Raw genomic sequence first — 25,817 nt, 5'->3', positions numbered from 1 at the left:
CAATGGTGAGTGGTCCTGCCCTAACAGATACCTCACAGGTGCAAACAGAAGAAGAGCTGGTAGTGGCAGTGGCACTGACATTGCAACATCCTCCAGCCATCTTTCTGGGTCTTTTAATCTGCTGCCTCTCTCTTCCTGCCCTCTTTAGAAGGAGACCTTCCTTAGGAATCACTGCTCCTTGGTCTTAAAAGGTCCTGTTTTCCCTGCCAACCTGCTTCTTCACTATAGACTCTAGTTAAACAAGGGTCTTAAGTATTGGTCTAACTGCCGAATTTTAGATGCTTACATTAAATATATGTAGGTTAGTTGCTCTTAATTAAAGAAAGAACTTACCTTAAAGGCTCCCCTTCAAAGAGGGGGATGGCAAACTGCCTGCAAACTGCCCTGGTTGTTGCCAAAGATTCTTGTTCTTTTTTGTTTTTGCTTTCTTTTTCTTTCAGGAAGAACCACACTTGGGTATGTGGTTTTTCACTGGATTCTAAAATTGTTTACTCCCTTTCCCAGGTCAATCAGTTCAGCCATAAAAGATTTTGTACATTTATAATGACACTCAACATGAACCCTCTGCAGGGTGAATCAACCACAGGTTGTGTCGAGAGTTGCATTATTATTACTTGACTGTCTCGTGACATCAGCTATATGTTACAAGTGTATGCAAGAAAAAGCTTTCATTTAGCCCAGTGCTAGAAAAAAGACTTCAAGGGGTGATATCATTAGGTCAATTACATTTCATGCTTTCTCAAGCCAAAGATGCTCTGTAAGGAAGTGACATCAATCCTGTTCTGCCAACAACAATAAAAAAGGAACCATAACAATCACTGCCCTTTCAGTTGATCTTTTAAATTAAAAGGAAAATAAAGTCAGTCAACTAAATGGCATTAAAAATTAACTACTTGAATTATCGTCTTTTTAATGTTTCTTACATTTTATAGGGATTTATTTATTATGTTTATGAACTTATCTCCTCTGCTAAAAATAATGACTTGTTTACTCTAACCTCACATAGAGTAAAAAGATTAGAGTATTCATTTTAAATATTTCAGTAAACGTGTACTTTTTCTTGGCTGTTTTGAAATATTAAAGTAGTTTGTAATAATGGGCTTTATATCAACATTTTTCTCTGGTTTACATCCAAGCTGCATTGGAGTTTTCCAAGATGTATTTCAATCTAAAGACGAATTTATTTTGATAATCGGCAAGAGAACAATCTTGCAAACTATAACAGTGAAAGCAGGTAATAAAACTTATTACAACAGTGCCAAAAGAAATCCTAAGGCCCTGATCCTGCTGTGAGCTGCTTCTCACACATGGTCATTGCAAGATAGGAGCCTACATGTTTTTCTTGTCCTATTTAGTCTAGCTGCACTGTAATAAATATATTTTTCAGAACTATAAACACTTTGGTCTCAACATTTTTTATGCAACATAAAGCCATTATTTTAGAAACAAGGATTGCATACTAGAGATCATCTGAATAGAGTCCTGCATATAGCAGTTGTTGCTCACCCCAATGGGCCCTTTTTTTTTTAGTTAAAGCTGAAATAACACACCTGTCAGAATGCTTATCATTTGAGATGACCAGCAATCCCTCTGCAGGCTCAACTGCCTGCCTGTGCAGAGTGTCAGAAATACTGTCCCTTAGCTCTACTTTCCCTTCTCCCTAGAGGCTTCCAGCTTGGAGGTCTGTAAATGTGGTGGTGTGTGATAGGATCCAGCCAAAGGTTAACTTCCTTTCCTTATAGATATCTTACTCCTACTGGGGGTTAATGCTCTTTGACACTGTATTATTTCTTACTAAGTTCCTATGTAGCAGCCATGGAGTACTTGTCAGATGGTTACTCCAGGGTACACTGGAGAAACAGTGTAGTCTTTGGAGAGGCAGCCATTGGCAGGCTCCGTTGTCATTAGGAATTTCTGTAAAGCCCTCCATGCTCACTTCCTTTGGATTACATGTTCTTCAGGGATCTCTGTACGATCAGCTTCACAGTGTTCTTATACCTGTCTCTTCTCCTTTCAACAAAGGCAGAGCATTGTGGCTCGTTGTTTTTAAAATATAAGCAATATTAAAGTCTATCAGTTTCTCAGGTGAGTCCTAGCTGAGGGTCCCTCTTTATCCCTCATATTGTTAAAACAGCCAAGCACCCCTCTCCCACTTTTTGTAGGATTAATATGTCACTAATTGAGTTATGTCACTTTTTTCATTTCTGAGCCCATTTTAATCTTATATGAACATATTTTGTTGTTGTTTATTAAGGTCTGGGGACTCTGTAAGGAATTATTCTGAGTCTAATATGTAATTCGGCAATAGCACCCATCTTTAATTGTCTAGACTAGAGACTTTAAAACAATCTCTGGTAGATTGAAGGGTGTTTTCCATTTGTCATATTTTTACATCACTTTGATAGAATATACTGTTTATGTTATAAAGATAACTCAAAATATTTAAGATTAAAAAAAATCATCAGACTAATGCAAAGGAAATAATTCTGAGGGGATGTGTCTATAGATTCCATACCATAATTTACCAGGAGTTCAGATTTACAGTCCAGCATGTCTTCTGGAAAACTGAGCTTACCCTGCCCTATTGATAACTGTATTATTCTTACTGTGGGAATAAGGGGTGAAAGAGGGGGGGGAGTAAGGGAATTCAAAAAGGCTGTTAGGAAATACATTATTGTGCATTTAAAAATATAAACCGTTCTGATTGACAAAATGTAGTACATGTTGCCATTGTAAATTCTATATTATATACCCAAAATACATGTATTGGCTTTTGTTATTTTATTTAGAGCTGCATGTCTTTCCAGAAAGACTTATGGTCTGTGCCAGTAGACTTGAATCTAATCCCAGCCCTTGGACAAGTGAAAATGGGGCACTGGTATGTATGCAGAAGTGTTGAGGTACTCTTGTTTACTGTTCACTGGAGGGAAATATGCTTTTATGTGGATTTAGTCATTTGCTTGCTCATCATGTTATCATGTTAAAAGTATCACCTAAACATTTTGGACAAGATATTCTTTTTTAAAATGAGGACAGTTGTGTAGGAATGTACAGGTAGATTTGGGGGCCCTAACTGTAGGCAGCCATTTTTAATACCTTAGCCTTAAAAACTTTTTGTGTTGGCAGATTCTAAGATTTATAGGGATTCATTTTTTTATTTGTTTCGCATATTTTGTTAGCCTATGTGCTATGTAAAACAATTCACAAGGGTCAGTGCTGGCATTGCTGGAAAAAATTGTCCACTATAAAGTTCTGGGTAAAGAGGTATTGCTGGGGTAGGTAATTACCAGTAAAATTATTGCCTATATATTTCATCTTGAAGGCTTTATCAGGGTCAGAGGCTTATGAATTTTATACTGCAGTTAACCACTGATTGTCTCATGAGTACTAACGTTGACCCAGGTGGCCTGTTTTATAGCATGCAAACTCCTTCTGTGCTGGTGGTGAGTGTCATGATTCCACTTTAAGGTCTGTATGTGTTTTACTAAGATTGATAGTGTTATATTCTGGTTAAGGAAACAAATATTCATTTTAATCACTTAAGATTTTTTTGCATCAGGCACAGTTTCTTTATTTTTTTTTACATTTTGATCCCAAAATTGATGAATGTCAAGGATTAGTCTAAAAATAAGTTTCAGTTCCTTAGAAAGAAACATAAGAAGTTGGTTTTGAAATACTTGTTATCTAGGTAAAATATACTACTCTTGCACTGGTTTTTAAAAAGCACTTGGGCTCCTTAAATTGAGAGTATTTTACTGTGCATTTTGACTGAAAAATGTAGTGGCTGGGAAATTAATTATTGCATATTTCTTAGGATAGAGGAAAAGTAGTTTAGATCCAGATTTGTCAGCTTCAAGAAAATAATGTGTGAGGGTTATCCTCATCATCCTCCCCCTTGAATCTTCCTTCCATCTCCATGCACCCATCCATTACTCCTGGGTTTTTGCCAGGCAGGGTTTTGTTACTTACACACGCCTGGCCTATGTACATATGTAGGCAGCTACTTACCTGTCTAGCCAGTGCATAGCCTATTGAGCATTGATCGTAGCTATGTGATTCCTTATTCATTCACACTGCTTGGGTAATAGAATTGCAAATTATTCATAAGTGCCAAAAATTCCACTTATATCTGGAAAACTGCCACGTAGGCACACAAGGGGTAATAGAATGTTAGCCCACACGTGCACGTATCTGTAATGGAAACACACTTATCCTGCAAAAAATTAAGCCTGTGAGTAATTTTACTCACAAACAGATCAAGTCTTTCAGCTGTAAAGTTCATTATTTAAAAGTCAGGCACCTGAACGGATGGTCAAGTTTTGTTAGCTTTGTTTTAATTTAACACTGTAATAATTATCTGAAATAATCACAATACGTTTGAGGGAAGTACTTTTTCTACCCTCTTTTCTCAACTTAAGAATCACATGTAAGATGATCAGAAAACAAGGGGAGATTTTATTTGTTGCTTTTTAGAGAAATTTAAACTTTCAAATAGGAGGACTTAGATTTCTTACCAGTAACTTTAATAATATACAGAAGACCCTGAAAATGTCTTCTCTGGTGGGACCAGGGTCTTCTCTGAGACCCTGGTCCCACACTCTCAGCCTCTCAATCTGGGCTCCAGCCCCGTCCCTAGGAACCTCTTCCACCCCTTAGTTCCTTCCCAAACCTCCAGACTGCTGCAGGCTGCACTCTCCCTGCTAGCCTTTCAGAGCTGCAGTCCTGCTCAGTAGATGTTTCCTCAGCAGCCTCCAAGATATAGGTAGTTTTTTTTAATAAGAAATGTTTAGGATTAAGGGTCATTTTTGCTTGACAGGGACATGAAAGAGCACTGAAATACAAGGAAAAGGAAAGAAAAGTACGTTTTTTAGAGCTATGCAGGTGAACACAGAGGATAGGGAGAGAACCTGGGGAGGTTCTCTATTCACTAGGGAATAGGGAGATCAAGGGGAGGAAATAGACCTGGTATGTTTATAGTGTGGTAGCTTAGTAAAAAAAGTACTCGACAGAAAGCAAGTTAAGCTTATGATGTGTGGTCTCAAGTGTGTAGTAGTCATCAGGTTTGTAGAGAAATAGAGTATGGACTTCCTTGAGTATGTCCTGTTCTAGGTATACGTGCCCCTTTTGTGCACGTGATCAGAATCTGTAGCAGCATTGGGGTTGAACCTGTGCTGAATGCTTCCTCATCCAAATACAGAAAAGGCAGTGTGACCCCAGCTGCCCCTCACTTTTTCTCTTGCTACCCATAATAGCAAGATGGAATAAGCAGTGCCTACTACCCTTTATGGACATTTACTTCTTTTGTCCAGTTTTCCTTTAGTTAGTTACGGTTAATACTCAGCAAATATACAATTCCTGACACTGATCTACCTCTTCTCACAAGGGAAATCTGAAACTTTAGTTTCTTTTTGGAATGACATGCTAAACCTGCAAATACAGCGGAGCAGCTGATACTAGTTTAATTTCTATCTTGGTGTGGAAATGATCTGATGTCCTCGGTTTCTGCGCTTGTCAATGTTGGCAGCAGCTGACTTTGGCACCAGCATTAATGTTACATTAATTGAAATGCCATAGCACCAGCATTAAGAGTGCCAGAGTGCCAGTGCCCTATTAGAGAAGACAGCTCTGACACACTTGCCCGAGAGCATACTATACAGTATTACTACTTTGCAAATGAGTATGCGTCCACCGGCTGAAGTTTACCCTCTTTCCCCTTCTCTTCATCATGAAACAGAGAACCTTTGGCCCAGCAGTCAAACAGATAAAGTGGGGATCTTTTTCATCAAACTAAGGATACTCATTTTTGACCGCCAACTTGTGAGCCTTGAGCATGGCAGTCACCTTATCAGCCTTACCAGATCTAGCCTTACCCAGAGAATGTCTTATTGACCATACTGGTAATCTCTTTCTGGGATACTATGGGCTGATTTCATTCTTACCAGCTATGAAGACATAGTTCTTCCTATCCAAATTAGGCTGCTGCTCTGACAGGAAAAGAAAAAACATTTTGAAAATTAAAAACAGGCAGGTCTTTGAGCCGCCTGACCAGCATTTTTCATCCTATGCAAAAAATCCATTATAGCCTTCTCTCAGAGAGGTTGTCGACTCAACACCTGAACCAGATCCTGATGAGTAATCCTAAGCTGCTGTTTCATATAGCTGACACCCTCAAAATAGAAATCTCAGTAAATGAAAATAGGAATCTCAATATTTTGAGAAGTTTTATACTGGCTTAACACAAGGTTCATTGCTGTCTCTGCAGTTCACCAAGAAGACCGAACAATAAAAGACAGATAAAACTATTGGGGTGGAGGTGATATATTTTAATAGAGCAACTGAATAGTTGCAAAAAAATAATACTGTTATTTGTAAGCTTCATACCCAAACACCCTTTGTTTGCCTGATGAGAAGGGTGTTTGGGCCTAAAAGTTTGCAAATAAACTTTTTTTTTTTGGCAACTATTGAGTTGGTTTAATAAAAGACTCTTGGCTGCCTATGCCTCTAGATCAAAATGGCTACTACAAATATCTCTGGAACAATATAAGAGCACTCATATGGACAAGGACCCAAATATATTACAGAAGGAGGCAAAGGAAAAAGACTTCTTTATCTGTGTCACTTCAACTATGAAAATCAAAGTCTTGTTTGTACGTAATCTCTAATGAGGTATCCTGCATTCTGGCCAAACTCCCTCAGGGAGCAGGTAAAAGACATCATTGTTGAAGGGCAACTAGTGGATGCATCAGATGGCTTGGAAGTAGATGACAGATAGGTGAACAATACTGTAACTACAGGCTTCTGGCATGACTAGTACAGAATAAAATAGAGAACTTGTCCTTAGCAGTTCTAGCAGACTCAAGCAACATGCATACCTATGACATGTCACACTCCCTGAAAAGCTGTTGGACTATGCCTTGTTCATTGGACATTTACATTGCCCTGAATAACAAACCCTTCAGATAGCAAGAGCATGAGTTTGTCAGACGTGTGTAGCAACTTTAATTGTTTTATAACAAAAGCTTGTCTGGATTAATTCAAAGATGGCAAAGCCTATTTGTGCAGTGTTTTCATTATAAAATCTGCACCACTGCATGTTTCTGTGTTTTGAGTTGATGTTTCTCCTCATTGCTACAAGCATCTGTTCTTTTCTGCTTAGTCTGAAGTTAGATTTTCAGATGTACTACTTCCCAGCTCTTTTCACTGCTTCACCACCTCATACCTTCTTTCTCATTGTTTGAGGAATCTGGTTTATAAAAATAATGTCCTGTGTATTTAAATTGTGAGGTATCAACACTTTTTAGTGTTCACCACTACCAATGCTTTTAACTTCCTCAGGGTTTTAAATTCCTTTACTTTTACTTCTTTTCAGTGTTTATGCTTTCATTGAAGTTTTCATTCCTTATCTGGTGCAATGATACCTAGGCCTGAAGCCCTTCCCTCTCATTCTATTGGATGATTTTTGCCTCAACCTGATATGGGCAGGTTCCTGTTGTTCATCTCTGGCACTCAACCGCAGCTCTTTTGCTCCTGTACTTAGCTTCAATTCTTTTTGTTCTTTATGCTTTAACCATCTTGTTTTAGGCTTCTGTTATGCTTTCCCTTATATTTGCCAAGATGGTGAATTATTAGGCTTGGCAGGATTTGACATTTATTGCTAAATATCGATAAACATTGACTGTGCTGCACACTCAGAGACAAACGGGAAAATATTTCCATCGGTAATCATCAAAAGTAAAGGTAAGAAAAAAATCCAGGACAGGGGTTAGGAAATCTGGGGTAAGAGTGTTGTACACATATGTGTGTGTGCACGCACACACACGCCAACTGTGACTAAGGTTCCTGGCTGCAGAACCCACATGAAGTAGGAGTGGGAAAAGGCCAGAGCTGTGCCCCAGCAGCAGAGAAAGTCCCGGCTCCCAGTCAGGCCCACGGGGTGTGGAGAAGACAACAGAGCCCAAGCTGCTGCTCTGGTACTGCTCCAGGTTGGCAAAGGACAAGCTGGACCTTGGACAGGCACACAGGGGAAATCCAGCTGCTGCAGTGGGGGCTCACCAGGAAAAAGCAAGGGAAGGGCCTCACCTGCTATGGGGCTGTTCCAGTACCAGATGTACTTGCGGCAAGTTTCCCTGGAGAAAGACATGCATGCAGACATGCAGGTGTGCACACACACGCGTACATATGTGCAGATGCGCACACATGGGCCAAGCTCTTGCAGAGCTGTGGCTGGCAGCACTGGGCTCCTGGTTGCCAACAGCCCTGCCCCTCTAACCGCCCCCCTCCCAGCACAGCCTTACTAGCATGACCCCCAGCTGTGGCAGTGGCTGCCCAAGCCACTACCAAAGAAGCAGTGTGTGGGCAGTTCAACCGAGGCTGTCCCCCACAAATAAATTTAAATCAATAAAAATCAAAATAAGTGTTTAACAATGGCTATTGTTATCAGAATTTTTTTAAAAATCAATTTCTCCCAAGCCTAAAAATAATTCATCCAAGGTTTTTGGTTTAGGCCCAACTAGGTCCAACTTTGTTCTTGACAATTGAAGTATCTTTGCGTTCTATACCTTTTGAAGGAAGCTAATTAGCAACATTTTAAGATGTGGGGTGTGTTCAGCACACTCAAGAACATGTGTTAGACTGTAAGCAAAGCAGAAGAAAACGTGTGTGAAAAGAAGCAAAACAAAGTATGGCAGTTAGCTTTACATTTTTACAATCTGTTTGGAAAAATACTTTATGGTAGAACTAGTTAGGAAATGGGCAGAATATCCCATACTTTAGAAGAATGCAAATTTCTCCGTTAAAAGAATAATACATTATATTATAGTTTTTTTTTAAAAACCCTTGGAAACCTCAAGGAAAGGATGAAAGAACAGGAGGGATGATTGTTGCTAATTGTAAACCTAAAAGCATTGTTTCTTCTTTTACTGACTAATACTTGTAGACTTGAATGGTTTTATTTTGAAAGAGATGAGGATTTTGGGAACATGGCAAAGGAGGAAGCTAAAGTAATTGTGACAGGTACAGAGCAATTTGTCATCTCTGCTGAGCTGGTGACATTTTCGTAATGATAATTATTGTAGTGCTGACATGGAAAATTGGGAAAAGATTATTTGAAGAAACAGTGGAAATGGAAATAGGTAGAAGACTTATTGAAGGCATGTGAGCAGTTGAAATTATCCTAACAATGAAGCATTCAGTGATAATCAAATAAGTTTGTTGCTGGGATCTGTGAAAGGTGGTAGTTGCAGAGGTAAGTGTGAAAGAGATTAAATTAATAGTAATATGAAAGGGATTTCTGGGATAGCAATATATATATGTCTGAAACAGAAAATGAGGATGTTTTTGACTTTCTGTTGTCATTTACATTTGTGCAAAGTAGTTATAAAATTCTACCAAATCAAAATACCAGTGATCAAACCTGGGGATTGTTGAAACTGGGATCAGAGGAGGAGAAAGTTGAGGCATTGTGGGTTAAGATACATGGAGGTCGTGGGGAAAGGGACTTAGTGGTGGGGGAAAAGCTAGACTTGGAGTTCTTGAGGCAGCTCTCAGAGACCCTACAGCCTAGGGATGTGGTTGTTATGGGGGACCTAAACTACCCTGACATCTGCTGGGAAGAGCAGTCAGCCAAATCCAACCATTCACATAAGTTCTTAACCTGTGTGCAGGACCTTCACCTAATGCAGGAGGTATATGGTCCCACTAGAAGGAATGACTTACTGGACTTGGTGTTGGCTATGGGGGAGAACCTGGTAGGGGAGCTGCAGATTTATGGTCACCTTGGGGACAGTGACCACCAATCAATTAAATTCACCATACAGCGTAGGGTGGGTAAGATAACTAGTGTGGTGGAAGTGCTTGACTTTAGGAAGGCTAACTTCAGTGTGCTTAGGAGTCTAGTCAATGATGCACTACAGGAGAAGAATATTGGCAAGATGGGAGTCCAGGAAGGGTGGCCGTTTCTAAAGGAAGTGATCCTTTGGGCACAGAGAGAGACTATCCCAGTACGAGAGAAAAGGGGGAAAGGAGCCAAAAAACTTCCTTGGCTAAACAGGGAAATTCAGGGGAGCCTAAGGGTGAAAAATAAGGCGTATAGGCAGTGGAAGCAGGGGGAAGCTACCAAGGAGGAGTATACCTACTTGGCCTGCACTTGCAGGAAGGCAGTTAGAAAGGCCAAAGCAACTACAGAGCTGAGGCTGGCAACACAAATTAAAGACAACAGAAAGTCTTTTTTTAGGTATGTAGGGAGTAAAAGGAAGGTGTAGAGTAGCATAAGACCTCTACTGAACAAGGAGGAACAATTAGTGACAGAGAGGGGGATCAAGGCTGAGCTATTCAGTGAGTTTTTTGCCTCAGTGTTCCTAAACAGGGCTCAAGATAAGTCTCCTAATGGGCTCTTAGATGAACATCAGAAGAACACCAGCCCACCAACTGTTAATGCAAACTTGGTGCAGAGTCATTTGGGTGGATTGGATGTGTTCAGGTCAGCAGGTCAGAATGAGCTGCATCTGAGGATTCTGAAGGAATTGGCCGGTGTCATAGCTGAACCACTGGCATGGCTGTTTGAACACTCATGGCTCTCGGGTCAGGTCCCAGCGGACTGGAAAAGGGCTAATGTGGTCCCTATTTTCAAGAAGGGGAGGAAGGAGGATCTGCATAAATATAAACCAGTCAATCTCACCTCCATCCTTGGAAAGGTCTTTGAAAATATTATGAAGGCTCATATTTGTGGGAGTTCAGTGGGAAAAATAATGCAGCAGGGAAACCAGGATGGATTTGTAGTAGGTAGATCATGCCTGACCAATCTGGTTTCGTTTTATGACACTATCACAAAATGCTTAGACACAGGAGTAGAGGTGAATGTCGTTTTCTTGGACTTTAGCAAGGCCTTCGATATGGTATCTCAAACTGTTCTCATAAATAAATTAAGAGAGTGTGACATAGATGTTTACACAGTCCGGTGGGTGGGAAATTGGCTTAGCGGTCGCACCCAGAGAATGGTAGTAGACGGGTAGTAGGTCGGTATCCACCTGGAAGGATGGGTAGTGGGGTCCCGCAGGGTTTGGTCCTTGGACCTGTACTCTTCAATATCTTCAGCAGTGACTTGGATGTGGACGTGAAGTGTACTCTGTCCAAGTTTGCGGATGATACTAAATTGTGGGGTGAAGTGTATATTCCAGAGGGTAGAGAACGATTGCAGGCAGCCCTGGACAGGTTGAAAAAGTGGGCAGTACCCAATAGGATGCAGTACAACAAGGACAAGTGCAGAGTTCTGCATCTAGGGTGCAAAAATATCCAGCACACCTACTGACTGGGAAGTGACCCTCTCAGCAAAACCGAAGCTGAAAGGGTTCTTGGAGTCGTAGTGGACTCCAAGATGAACATGCATCATCAGTATGATGAAATCATCAGCAAAGCTAACTGCCCTTTATCATGCATCAGCAGATGCATGACAAATAGATCCAAGGAGGTGATACTTCCCCTCTATACGGCATTGGTCAGACCTCAGTTGGAGTACTGCATCCAGTTTTGGATGCCATACTTCAAGAAGGATGTTGATAGACTCAAGAGGGTCCAGAGGAGGGCAACTCATATGGTTAGGGGCTTACAGGACAAGCCCTATGAGGAGAGACTGAGGGACCTGGACCTCTTCAGCCTCCTCAAGAGAAGGCTGAGAGGTGATCTTATGGCTGCCTACAAATTCAGTAGGGGGTTGCAGCAAGGAATTAGAGATGCTGTGTTCACCAGGGCGCCTCTTGGGGTAACAAGGAACAGGGGTCACAAACTGACAGAAAACAGATTTAAGCTAGTTATCAGGAAAAATTTCTTCACAGTAAGGGTGGCCAAGGTCTGGAATGGGCTCCCAAGGGAGGTGGTGCTCTCCCCTACCCTGGGTGTCTTCAAGAGGAGGTTAGATAGGCATCTGGCTGGGGTCATCTGACCCCAGCACTCTTTCAGGCCTAGGCAGGGGGTCGGACTCGATGATCTGTTAAGGTCCCTTCTGACCCTAGCATCTGTGAATTTCCTGAAGGGTGGGACAGTCCTGCATTCATAGTCCCCAGACCTATTAAGGCTTTTGGATTGGCCAGGAAGGCTTCTTTTTTTCATTGTATTCTTTACTACTCTGAGCTACAAGTTTGTCTCCTAGTTTGGTGATCATGAATCATCTTTGACAACTTCTGTCTGGACTGAGATCCTTCTCCATCTCATGTGAATGGATGATCTGTGACTTGCATTCCTTTGTTGACCAGTGTGAATCATGGGTGTTGCATGAAATCTCTAAGGCCTTTCAGCCTTAATTTCAGTTTTGCAGGGCCTCATTGGGTATCGTGTACTTATGCAGAATGTCTGGTCAAGCTCAGCTGGGTTCCAACCAAATCTGCTAGTTATCATCAGTCAGGAAGTGCATGAGGGCTGCCTCTGGTGTAGACAGCTATATAACCTTGCTATCAAACCCTTTCTCTGCCTTCCCTATGAAAGGGAGCTAGACTTGTGAGAGGGCCTGTTGACACAGAATCATAGAATCATGGAAAATTAGGGTTGGAAGGGACCTCATGAGGTCATCTAATCCAAACCCCCTGCTCAAAGCAGGACCAAGGCTTTGTCTAGCTGGCTTCTGAAAACCTGCGAGTATGGAGACTCCATAGCCTGTCTGTGTAACCTGTTCCATTGAGGTTCTGGTGGGTGGTGCTTTTCCCCCACAACTGTTCCTGTACACTGGGGGAGGGGGCACACTTAACGAGTTTTGGTGAGCTGTTGAGGGCCACACATATAAAATCTTTCAGACAATAGCATTTTAATATAGATGAAAACAAAATCATATGCTAAAAACCAAACCTCTACTATAACACACTTTAGTAGATTTTATTTTATTTCAGAAAATATTTTTGTCCTGATTTATGTTTTTTTGAGTAGTGTATATAGAGGCAATTGCATAATAGCTCAAAATAAAGTCCTATATATTATATGTATATTGTGGGGGGGGGGGGGGGGGGGGGGGGAGTATGAGGTGTATGGGGGCTGCCCACACAGTAGGTCCCAGGAGCCGGTCAAAGTTGGGGAGAGGGAGAGAAGGAGGCATGTGAAGCAGAGTTTACCCAGGTGGTACGGTGCAACTGCAGATGTAGTCCACTCCTCCCTCATCCAGCCAAGCCCTGCCCACACCACCCTATGTCCGCCAATGGCACTGCCCCAGCCAGGCCAGCCCACAGTTTCCCAGAAGGGTTGCTCCTCCTACTGCTGCAGCCGCCTGGGTACTGCTCAGCTCCCCCTGCCTCCAGTGGCTCCTCGTCTTCCTACTGCACCGTTCCAGGCAGCAAGTAACGTGGGGAAGTGGGAACTCATGGCCAGCCAGGCAGGGGGAAGCTGCAGCTGAATGGCTCCTGCCCTAGCATGTGGGGTCCAGTTCTAGCTCCAGCTCCAGGTCACCATCCACTTACTCAGCCACCTGCAGGTGGCTGCTCATTGCACTTGAAAGCTGTGCGCACCAAGTGGGACTCGGGCTGTGACAGAGCCATCAGTGGGTGCGGGCAGAATGCCATGGGGGCAGCTGTGGGCCAGATGCAATCAATCGGTGTGCTGTATTTTGTCCATCCCTGCTGTACATGTACCTTATCTAAAGCCCACAGTCATAAGACCTCTTCACCCTTTTCTTGGCGTTGGCCAAAATGCCAACCCCCACCCCCCCACCCGTATCCCCCCATCTGTTCTGGAAGAGAAAGGTCAGCAGGCTCTCACATAACCAGCAGTTCCTGTAGGCCGGGGTTGGCAACATATGGTAGAGCCAGTGGATCCAACCTGCAGAGCTGTGAGGCTTTGCCTGTGCCCATGTCTGCTCTCAGGCTGAGCAGCAAGGAGTAGCACCAGAGCCAGGGAACTGGAAGCTATGCTCACACCACTGCAGATTCTCTTCATCCCTTCTCCCCATCCTCTTCCCAGTGCTGTAGTGCTGGTGCAGTTTCCAGCCAGAGGGGAGCTGTGCCAAGGTTAGGGGCAAGCAACAGTAATATGGAAGCATCTTCTAGCTCCTTGGCCCTAATGAAGCTTCTGTAAGCTATGCTGGCACTACAACCAGGGAACAGGGTGAGGAGAATGAAGATACTTAGCTTTATTAAAATCAGTCTCTGACAAATGGACTGTCTGAGCTAGCAGAGTTCTGCAAAGAGCTGATGGGCAAATCCAATCTAATTCCTTCTTTAACAGAAATAGATTATCTAATCAAATTTCATATTATATAAGACTTAGATCAACTACATTTCCTCCCTGTTCCCATGGAAAGATTCTTCATTTGCTGTGGAGACTGGCCTTAGCAGTTTTCAACTGAAGTAGTTTGGCCATCAGAGTAACTCGTGTATCTGCACTTTTAGTATCGTGCAAAACTCTGCAAGGAACAATTTTATCTGTCATATTTCTGTTGGTTCATTCATTCCATCTATATAGTCTTCAGTTCCTTGATTCTACCTTTCAATTTTTGTGTGCATCCTAGAATCTTTTCAAAAGGATCTAAACAGGATGTGGGTTTTGATTCCCTTAGTGTAAGCACAATGTGTGCCTAATAGATGTGCTTTGTTAGTTAGCAAAAAGCTGTGTGCTCCCTCTTGATGTCAGATGGTAAAAACTGTCTAGAGTTGAATATCTGTACATACGACTAACTTCAGAGAGCTCTGCTTACAGGGAGTAACCGCTCTTTCTCTGTAAACCTCCCTTCTGAAGACCCAGCTTTGCAGGGATTTAGTGACAAAAAGGAGTGAGCTAACCCTAGAATTTTAAGAATACAAGACTCCTAATGGATCTTGACAGTTGAAGGGGTAAAGAAGCATTTTAATTACTTGTGCCCACCCACTGTTCATAAAAATGTAAATATATCTGTCTTGAACAATTTGCCGAGAAATGTGGTTTTAATTTGTTAGCAGCAACCCCCACTGCCCGCAGCTTTTTTTGAGTCAAGTCACAAGTCTGACTCTTTGACGTTTTTCTCTGTCATGGCATCATTGTTTATATGATGTCTGCTTCTGCTGTCCCCCTTTTTATGCCTGGAATATTTTTCTTTAATTATTTCACTAGCTAAAAGGAATTAGGGATTACCAGACAGGATGAGAGTAGATTAGCCTTTTTTCTTTCCTTAGCAAGCCTAAAATTCCCATAGGAAATAAATAGTACTCCCAAAACATAGGGTGGTTTTCTGGGTTTTTTTCTACTAAATTGACTAAAATGATTAGGCTGAATAAAGAACATAAAGAAAGTTTTACAAATAATAGTTGAGTATCTTAGTGGTATATGCAATGTCCACTGTTGTTATTTATGACTCTTTGCCTTCTGCTGTGGACTTATTCCAGCTGTAGGGAGTTTACATCATTCCTAATAGCAAAAGGCTCTCTGGTTCCCACAGAGTCTTTCAAAGACTGACTCATACTCCTTATATTAATTGTTCAGCTCTCAAAATACAGCACTTACAGGGTGTGGCTCAAAGAGGAAAATCTACTGTACTTACAGGGCATGTTCAGAAGTGTCTCGCACACAAATCATTTCGGGGTTGTTTATTTATTTATTTACTGTGTTTTAACACCTTAACCCTTTTTTGTCACTATTTATGAGACAAGCATTTGAAAAAAAATAGTCTAAGATGGTGTAATTTAATGCAGTGACCTTTTGCCTATGAGCTGTTAACTTAAAGCCAAAGTCAGGTCAAAAGTAAAATCATTTATGTTGTCTCAGTGTCTTTCTGGGGTCATTTATTCACATCTGAAGGCACTGCACAGTTCAGTTTAGTATTATTCTTTATATAAGAGGACACCCCCTAGAACAGCAAGTTGTTGGTTGACTTACAGTAGCAAGCAAGTCTAGTATCTGTCTACTGTCTTCATTTGTCTTTGCTATAATCTCAGGTTTCCACTAAGTGCTACTTTTCATCAGTTGGTTACTGTCTTTAAAAGAAACGCCTAGCAGGCAGGTGACCACATCATATTTGGCATCCATGTTGGCAGTCTTGGCAAGGATTGCATGAGATTTGACTCTGCAGGATTTCATCACTTTAGAGCTGGGCCTTCAGTGTAAGGGAAGCTTACACTGATGCTGTCCATGGTCCCATTGTTTTTTGGCTAAATACAACTTCAGTCCCTTGGACTGTCACCTAATTTCTTTGTATAAACATAACCATGATACAGATTTATAGGATGAAGTTCATTGGCTTGTTATGCAGAAGGTCATGCTAAATGATCATGAATGACGTCTTTTGTCCTTAAAAACAATGAAACAGTCGGTCTTGGCTTTCCTTAGGTCTCTCTGGTTGCCTGCCCCAGCTAGATTCACAGGGCGGAGCAAGAAGCAACTCCCCTTCTGTGGATCCATGGAGGTTCTTCATCTACATTGTGTAGGAAGAATGTACCAAAAGAGAAAGAGATAATTCCCACCTATGAGCAATGTCACTTCTCTTCTTTCCCTCCCATCCAGCAGTGCCAAGTTTTATCTCCTCAGTCCAAAGCCTCAGCGACCACATTGATGTGAAGAATATGCAAGGTAGTAATGAAGTCAGCAAATGGCTGGACTCTCTGTAAAATTATTTAATTGTGAAAGGAAGTGCACACAGCTTGAAGAGAGAGAGCATTTCCCCCTTTTTTCCATATCTCTGTATTATATAAAGCTATGGTACTGCTGTTAGTTGAGACCAGAAAGAATTTCTCTGCGGTTCTGTAGTAGCCAACCACCACAAGCCATGACCATCAAAATGTTAGTGTTACAAGTTTTAACCCTTACTTGCTTAAATAGAGCAAGTAATACTCTGCGTATTTTTTTTTAAACATGGAAAATTATGGGAATTCTTCAGAGAATAAGGGTATAGACCACTGCGCCACTCAGTCTCTTCAGAAAAAAACTGACAAACATGCTGCTGTCTGCAACAGAGATTCCTGGCATTTGTCACAGTTTGAGCCACAAAGATGTCAGATATTTGCCAACAGTTTCCTCAGATGGTTTGGAATCTACATCCTTTACATTACAGTCTTGTTTGTTTGTGGTATATCTTAACGTATGAAATATGCACATTGGGAGTCTGAAAGGGGAGCAAACTGTCTAAGCAGTCCCTGATATTATAATATTACAAACATTTTTTTCTGAGTTGCCTTTCCTTCTCCTTCTCTTTGGATTAAAAATAATAACAAACATCTGTAAATCTTAAGTGTTCAGCAGTAGAGTTTTATTTTCAATAATCATACCTTCTGAGTGGTGTTTTAAACCTGTGTTTTCTTTTGGAGCAGAAAGAAAACATTTCTAATGGGACCTCTGAATATTTTGCTGAATCTGCTGAAAAGAAAAAGTGCAACATTCCTCTGACTCAACAGATAAAGCAAGATATCTTGAAAGATATGTATGTCCACTTTTTCTGTACTTGTATGATACTTAACATGATTTGACAGCGTGTGAGTAAAGCAGAGGCTGACCTATGCTGTCAAAAATAAAATAACAACACCCTTTTTCTTTATACATAGGATTACTGTAGGCTAGTAAACAGTCAGGCAGTGAACTGTGAATAAGCACATAAAAACACACTCTGTTTACATTATTTTGTAAAATAATACCACATATAGCAGCTAAAACCCACATATATCTCTCATAGCATAAGCAGAATGAAACAGGTTGTTTTTTTCTTTAAAAAACGTGAGTGCCAAAAAAATTCATGTGATGATTGGATCTGGTGGAAAACTTTTTACAAAAATGTGTTTTCCCCATTTGGGAGCCTGCAACATACAGCACTGAAAATAACAGTGCAGACCTTCACCACAGTTGAGGAGTACACAGGGCTACTGGACAGTGAAGAGAGTAGGGAGCAGAGGTAGCCAGCTGTGCTAGATTTGTCCCCTGGTGTAACATGCATCCCACTCTATCTTGCACCTGCTGCCAGTTGCCCCAAAGGTTAGTACAGCAGCTGCTGGATCAAGAGATGGCAGAGAGTCCTGGCAGCCCTTCTTTTAACCCTAGTCAGATCCACTGGGCTTGCTGAGGAAACAGGAACAGGGTGGGAGCTGCTGTGCTCTTTGCATCTCTGGAAGGTCATCTCCACCCTATTTCTGAATTGATCCTCCCAGGCTCAGATATGCTGGGGTTTAGGGTAAGTTGGCATCAGCAAAACTGTAGAAAGCAGTTTCAATGTGGGAGAATCTCTGCTAAGATATTTAGACTTTAACTCCTACATCTACAACTTCCATTGAAAATTCTTTCTCCAGCCTGTGTGATCTTAAGATGTATGTGTAACGTATGATGTTGAAAAGTGTTTATGTACTGACACTCCATCATGTCTCTTGTGGTTGCATTTTCTTTTTAATACCTTTCAGAATACTATCCACTTATATTACTTAAGCCCTTCCCCAGTTCAGCACACTTGGTATCAGCTGAGTAGTGGTTAACCTGTAAGTAGAGCTTGGAAATGTCCTAGGATAAATTCCAGAGAAATATTCTAAACTAGAGACCTGAAACTAATACATTCCTCTCCCTTCCCCCCCCCCACCATAGATATGCATTGTACATATGTATTATGTGAATGATTTGAAACCATTTAGGCACACATGAAACACTTTTTTTTATCTAGCTGGTTTGGGAAGGAATTCAATATACTGTATTTAGGCAATATTAACTCTTCACATCTGTAATGTATCTAGGTTTGCCTCTTGCAACAAAAGGTAAACTGCTTCACGGCTTAGTTATTAATAAAATCAGGTTCCCCTAGTGCAGTAGAAAAATCAAACGGATAGACCTTGATACTATTCACACTAGATAAATATTACTGCTTGTCAAGATAATATACAGGACAGATTTTCCAAATCCGGAATAGGGGTGCCATACTAAATGTTCAGAATTTGTAAAAGGGCAGAGTGAAGCAGTAAAGATTCTTTGTTACTAAAAGCAAAACCTTTTTTTTTACAGTGCAAAAAGGAAAAAAACAAGCAATGGTAACTCGAGCAAACCTCAAACCAGGGAGGACACCATGAAAGTATATCTTGGCTCAGTAAACTGGGAGACGAGGAACAGGAAGAATGAACGTCAAACTCCTTCCGATCCTCAGTCTGAAGCAAAATGTAGGCACATAGAACAACCAAAGGATTGCAAAAATGCAGCTGAGAGCTTCCTGTTTTAGAACTGGAAAATGATGTTAATCGGAGACAGCCAGATGATGCTAGCAGCCAGCAAAAACTTCACTCGGCAGAGTGGTTAAAGATGAGACTTCTAAGCAAGTACCTTCCATGTAGATATGAGTCAGCACTGCCAGATCCAAAACAAGTCAAGGAGTGACTGAAACACAGAATCAGCAAAGGAGCTGTGGTTCAGAAGAAAAGTTGGATCCCTGCAAAAAATCATTTTCTGAAGAGGATTATCTAATCCCCACAGACACAGAAACAAAAAAAAACCAATGTTGATTGTTTAGAACCATCTTCAGAAGTGAAGACCCGATTGAATTCCAAGTTGTTTGCTAAACAAGACTTGGCAAAATCTATGTCTGATAAAGAGTCACTTACTTTGGGAAAAAATCCCCTAAGACCTTTTTTTTATGAAAAATAATACACCAGTTGAGCAGACAAACCAAAATGAGCTAGCCACAACCACTGAAGAATTATGCCTAATGCCTCTATCCTCCTATTTAAAACTTAACTCCAAGCCTTCAGAGGAACTTATGCACAAAAGAAAGAAAGATGTTGAAGACAGATCTAGAAAGTTAAAACTACAGAGGGTTAAAAAGTCATGATGCACTAAAATATCGCCATTGTGAATTCAGTTAGGCACCCATAGTTGTTTTCAGCAGACATGTATGCCAAGTTATATTTGAAAGAATTCAGAAAAAATAGAAATGATAAAATTGCAGATGATTAAATATACCAGTTAAATTGTTAAACTTCTTTGCAATGAAACTAATTCACTACATGCCTCAAATACATAGATCTGTTATAACAATACACTTGGTTTTTGCCTGTCAGAATAATGTATTTAAATATTTAATAAAAGAAGGACATAGTGTTTATATAATTAGTCAGTATTTCACATACAACATTTTACCATTTCAAACTAAAGTTTTCCTGGGGAGGATAGGGTAAATTTTGATGCTACTAATAAATCATTACCTGAAGATCTGAGGACAGCAAAATTAAGGCAACTGTCATAATCATTTCACTTACAGTTTTTCCAGTTTTGTGCTGACTGCTAAACACGAAATTTTATTCATTAGTAGAAATTCACCCATTAGACTTTTAGTGGGGAAAATTCTTGTTTAATTCATTTGACATTTAAAAAGAGAAAAAATGCCCCAGGGTAGTGAAATTTAAACTTTCATTTTCTTTTAAAATATTTTGAAATAGCACTGAATCCATAACCTTCTTTAATTTGGCTAGTCATTTAGGGCCTACTTTTTCATTGGGGACTCAACATAAGCAACATTTGTGCATCTGCAGTTTCAGGTACACACGATTTGTAGTACTAGCTGTGTACACAGGTGGTAGAATTTTTGCAGGCTTATGCCATTTAGAGAGAGCTTATACATGCAAGGCCTAGCACCTACTGTTATTGCTGGGAATAGTTCATGCACACAGATCTAAAAATCATACTGTATTTCCTTGTGAGGGGCACTTGTAGCTGTCTTGTATTTGCTTGTATATAAACTATATCTGTGGTGTTTGTCTACTAATGATAGAAAGTTTGTGTTTAATTTTTAATTGTGCGTCATTTTTTAATATCACTTTTATGGGTTGCACAACTCATTGACATGTACCAATTAACTCATTATTTCATTTTTGTTTTCCTAAAATAGATGCAATAAAATTGAAATAAATCTTTTCTGTTAGATTAGTGTTTTAAAATCTATGTGACCACAGAAACTTCAGCATATGGAGCAAATTTTGCAAAACCATACTACTGGCCACAGTGCTCGCTATTGTGAGGTCTTTCATTTAATGGAAAAAGTCTTGGCCTTAGGGCATGTGTAGATGAAATGGGGACTTACTTTGCCCTAAATTGAAGTGGTGGGTTTTAAAAACACAGCTTCAATTTAGAGCGAAGTAAACTCCCATGTCGTGTACACCCATTTCTTACCTGCCACTCCGGCGGTGGGGAGGGGAGGGCAATCTGCCGGCAGGCGGAGCAGTCCCTGAACTGTGGGTAAGGGGCAGCTGGTGCTTCCCTCTGTGGCAGTGGTGGTCCCCGCCATAGGCGGCACCCACCCACAGGCATCCAGCTCAGGCAGTCACAGGGGGCACCACAGCCGCTGAGGGAAGGACCAGGTCCCAGCGCAGCTCAGGCAGGCAGACTCTGGTGGGGGGGTGGAATCCGGCTCGCCACTTTTTTTTTGCTTTGATGGAGCCTGTCTTCCTGGGCTGCTGCCAGGCTACCTGCAGAGCCCTTGAGCTGCACAGACCCTGATGCTACACTCCGCGGCTGTAGGGCAGCGAACTAAAACTCCTCAGGTGTTTTAGTTTGCTGACCCCGAAGTCATGTATGGCGCATTATGCCGCTGAATGTGCTACAGCGGCTGGAATTAATGCGCGATACACTGCCGACACATGCAAACACTAACACCATTAAAGCAGTGCAAAAGCATTTAATCTGCTTTAAAGTGTCATGCACACATGCCCTTCATTTTGTCTACACACGCCCTTAGGCACTGCACTTAGTGTTAAGTGTTTGCAGGATACAGTCCCTTGAGAGGAGCAGTTGCTAAACTGCAAAAGGCTGTTGACTTGAACAGCACCTTGTGTATCCTTACTGGTTATAAGTAACTTCTTCAGGTACTTCAAGGGGAAAGGGATTGAAGCTGTCTACAAGAGAAGACATTTTCTCTGTCATATTTGTTCTCATTGTGTATTAGAGCTTGACAAAACGGCTTTTGATGCTCTCTCGTCCTCAGGCTCTGTAAATAAGTATTTATTAGGAATAGAAGTAAAGCTAAAACTGAATTATATACAAGCATAGGGGTAACCAGTATTTTTGGCACCCTGGACAGCAGAGGGGCTCCAGGCTTCAGCAGGTGTTGTCTCCATTAGTGTGGAGTGACAGGAAGTAACAAAGACCCAGCAGCCAACCAGTGCAGGCAGGGGTCTCTAGACTCCAGCACCTATGAGGTCTGTTGATATACCACAGGAGCAAATGATCAGGACCAACAGTAGTCAGTGGGTGCAGGCAGAGGGCCTTGAGGGTGCTGCCAAAAGCCATGATGAGCAAAGATATAAAGTGCCAAATTTGGCAGTAGGATTACATGCCTAACTGCAGGCTCCCTCTTTTCTTTCCTTACTTCACAGCTTTGAGCTTTCCTGCTCTTGGTTGCTGGCTCCTAGCCACTTCTGTCTACCCCATGGTGCTAGAGGCCATTTGACCCTCCTTTGCTGTGTTCTGGTGTCCCCCTGCCTCTGGCCTGGCACCCCGATTAGTCAGTACCTGAGGCCTGTGGCTCCTTGCCCACTGCTAGTTACACTATGAGTTACACTATGAGTGTACCTGTGAGGAACCAAGGCATGCTTAATGGTGCATCATTATCAAAACTAATCTGGATAAGTATACTGCTGCCTGATTGGTCTAAATGAATCAGTTAAATAGCATGTAGAGTGATATGAGGGTAAGTTACAACCCTATGTTCTCTACTATACCCATGTGTTTAGTTTCCATCATTTCCACCATGCCTTGATCTGGATCTCAGGGAGCTTTCCATTATATTCTTGGTTGTAACACATTTACGGTGGTACTTGCTGGAGAGGTGTGGATGATAAACCCTTTAACCCACGTGTTTTGGTTTAAATATGGAAAACCATTTCTATTTCTTTTTTCCCGTGTTATGCTCTTTCTATCAGAGAAAGACAGGCAAACTCATTACAGCTGTAATAAACACTAGCATGTTTGAGCAAGCACAAGATAAACTTTATATTATTGTATTTTCTTAAATACTTTATAGTCTGCTGTTACAGAGGAAAAAAACACTAAATCCATTTCATTCAAGCAGTTCTGGAAAGCAAAAATCTGACTGCATATACTGTGCATGACCAGGTATTATATCAGTCTTCATTTATGGTTAAAGGGGATTATATTTTCAGTGCAAACATTCTATTTGATTCAGTTTTCATTTTAATGAAATAGGATAGAATGTGTATATATTTGCAAATAAATATCATTGTGTAGGTTTAAAGGGTGACTTGAGTAAATTGAATCTATTGTTGCCTGGAACACTTAGTGTTGTATTTAGGCATGATCCAAAGTACTTTATTCTCGAATTAATGTAATCACTAGGGCCTGGTGAAATTCATTCCTGGGTGCTGAACGAACTAGCTGAAGAAATCTCAGCACCCCTGGCAATAATATTCACAGGGCACGTCTACACAAGATGCTACATCACTGGAATGATGAGCTACAGCAACATAGCATCAGTGGGCATGAACTGTGACGCTGAGGAGACAGCATAGTAGGGTTGGAAATGACCTGTGTACCACCAGGACTGCACAGTAACAGCAGAGTCACATGCTAAACCAAGTGATAAATGTGGATATGCCCACAAAGACATGGATGACAGATGAGGTCCCAGAGGACTGGAGATGGGCAAACACAGTTGTCATCTTTAAAAACTGGAAAAGGAGGATCTGAGGAATTAGAGATTGGTAAGTACAGACTGGCTTCAATATCTTGGAGGTTGCTTGAGCAAGTTAGACAACAGTCAATGTGTAAACACCTAGAAGAGAAAGGGGGTGATCATTTATCACCAGCATGGATTTGTTTAGGACAAATGCTAAACCAGCTTGATTTCCTTCTGTGAGAAAGTAACTAATCTGGTGGATGAGGGGTATGCAGTGGACATAGTGTACTTGGACTTTAATGAGTAGGGACCTACGAAATATATGGCGGGGTGGAGTGCATGGCAGCTCCTTTAATCTTGCAGATTCCACTGTGCGGAGGGGCCCCACTATTCGCTCCTTGCTCCTGATTGGTGTGGAGACAAAATGCAGTTTTAAATATGGCGCTGCTTATCACTGATTAACTGAGGGGCCCTGGCAGCCACGCTGTTGCTTACTGGCCAAGAGGCAAAAACAGCACCATATTTAAAACTCTGGGTTTTGCCTCCTCGCTGATCAGGAGTGAACGGTGAATGGTGGGGGTGAGGGTACATGGGTGAACCTGCAAAATAAAAGGAGCTGCCACGCACCAGACTGCTCACTGCTGATCAGCGGGGCGGGCGTCAAATACCACAGTTTTAAATATAGTGTGGTTTTTGCCTCCTGCCTGGTCAACAACAGACCACGTGGCTGCCAGGGCCTCTTGGCCAATCAGCAGCAAGTGGCAAAAATGATACCGTATTTAAAACTGTGGTTTAGGCAATAGAATGATAGGGTTGGAAGGGATGTCAGTAACCAGCCTGTCCAATCCCATCAATGAATTCAGGATGCGCTGTTCCTAAATAATTTCGGAGATGCCAATCCAGCCTTTTCCTAAAATGCCAACACAAGGGATTCTACAGTTTCTCTAGGCAGCTTGTTCCATTTTCCTTCTGCTCTTACAATTAAGAACCCTTTTTTTTTTTAGATCTAAGCTGCTTTGCTATAGTTGAAATAGAATATTCATGTCCTGCCTTCTGTAGCAAGGTAGGGCAGTTTTTCTCCCTCTTTTTTGTCTCATATCATGATGATGCCTCCTTAATCTTTTTTCCTTCAAACTAAACAAAACTACATTTCTACTTCTAGCCCTATCATTCTATTGCCTAATGATTTCAGAAGTTTCCTTACTTGTAAATAATGATCATGTAACCTGTACCTTAAAACAAAATGAGAAGTCTGTGCCCAGAATGGTAAGGATATTTAGATGTCTAAAGATTCAAAAAGGCATAGAGAGGGCTATTGCATCGGCATCTACATCTTATTGAAATCAATGGCTTGTAGTTCCTGCGAAAGGGCACAGAACTTTCAAAGCAGTTAGTCTAGCACCCAGTGAGGCTTTTTTTAGTACATCAAGGTGCTCTGAATTCTTGATTATCCCTGGATCTTCATTAGCATTAGTAGACAAACTTAATTTTTTTTACATCTCTGCTTGGTAAGATCATTGTGAAGATTTCTCTTGGTAGCAGATTGCATGGAAGTTTTGCACATCTCTGTGACCTCCAGATTCCCTTCCAGGCTGCCATATGTTTTTGAAACCTTTGCCCTTCATCTGAAACTTTCACCAGTAGTCTAGTATTTTTCCCGATCTGTAGTCCAAGGACTAGTCTGAGCCCATCCTGCTACCTAGTTTGACTGATATATACTGAGCTAGGCCTGGGAACAGAAAGACCTAATAAATATTGTTCAGGGCCAGTACATAATATGCTGCCATTTTTCATTCTTGGGCCCTGATCTTCCAATACAAATTACTTGTAAAACATCAATAGTGTACTCCCTGGGAGAGGCAATATTAAGGACTTGATTCAATTCTGAAATTACAACAGCTAGCACTAGGGCAAATATTTTTAGTTTGAAGAGCATGTTCAGGCTACTGTGGGATCTGCAAAAAATGGAAGGGCATAACCTGTTAGAAGTTCTGCTGCCAACTCAGTTAACAGGGATCTGTCACGAGAGGTTCAGGCAGAGGTTATGAGAAACTGATTGGCCAAACCCACAAAATGGAAAATTCACGCTTAAAAATATGTAATTGCCTAAAGAAATGTGAAACCTTTTTGCCCTAAAATATACAGTTCATTTGAACTGCTTTTTGACTGCTAAATAAATATATTATGAAGCAGTTTCTTCAAAACAGCATAGTTTGTAAGGTCTGCAAGCTATCCTTTTTGTTGACTTTTTTCCTTAAGTCACAACAAATGAAATTTTAATCTCAGTACACTT

At 41.2% G+C, this 25,817-nt stretch overlaps 1 protein-coding gene across 1 annotated transcript in view; it reads left to right on the top strand.

The window, feature by feature from the left end:
* SLX4IP (SLX4 interacting protein) overlaps positions 1-20,808 on the top strand; it is a 145,248-nt gene extending 124,440 nt beyond the window's left edge. Inside the window, 7 exon segments of the mRNA XM_090051375.1 lie at positions 2,790-2,878; positions 17,247-17,356; positions 18,910-19,103; positions 19,106-19,261; positions 19,264-19,396; positions 19,398-19,517; positions 19,519-20,808. Of these exon segments, the coding sequence (XP_089907501.1) occupies positions 2,790-2,878; positions 17,247-17,356; positions 18,910-19,103; positions 19,106-19,261; positions 19,264-19,396; positions 19,398-19,517; positions 19,519-19,726 (1,010 nt within the window). The 3' untranslated portion in view covers positions 19,727-20,808.
* The last annotated feature ends 5,009 nt before the right edge of the window (positions 20,809-25,817 follow it).

The sequence above is a fragment of the Crocodylus siamensis genome, chromosome 1, assembly GCF_052110815.1.
Source record: "Crocodylus siamensis isolate JL-2025a chromosome 1, ASM5211081v1, whole genome shotgun sequence".
Taxonomy (NCBI): Eukaryota; Metazoa; Chordata; order Crocodylia; family Crocodylidae; genus Crocodylus; species Crocodylus siamensis.
The sequence above is the reverse complement of the archived record's forward strand: the minus strand, read 5'-3'. Positions and strand labels throughout refer to the sequence as shown.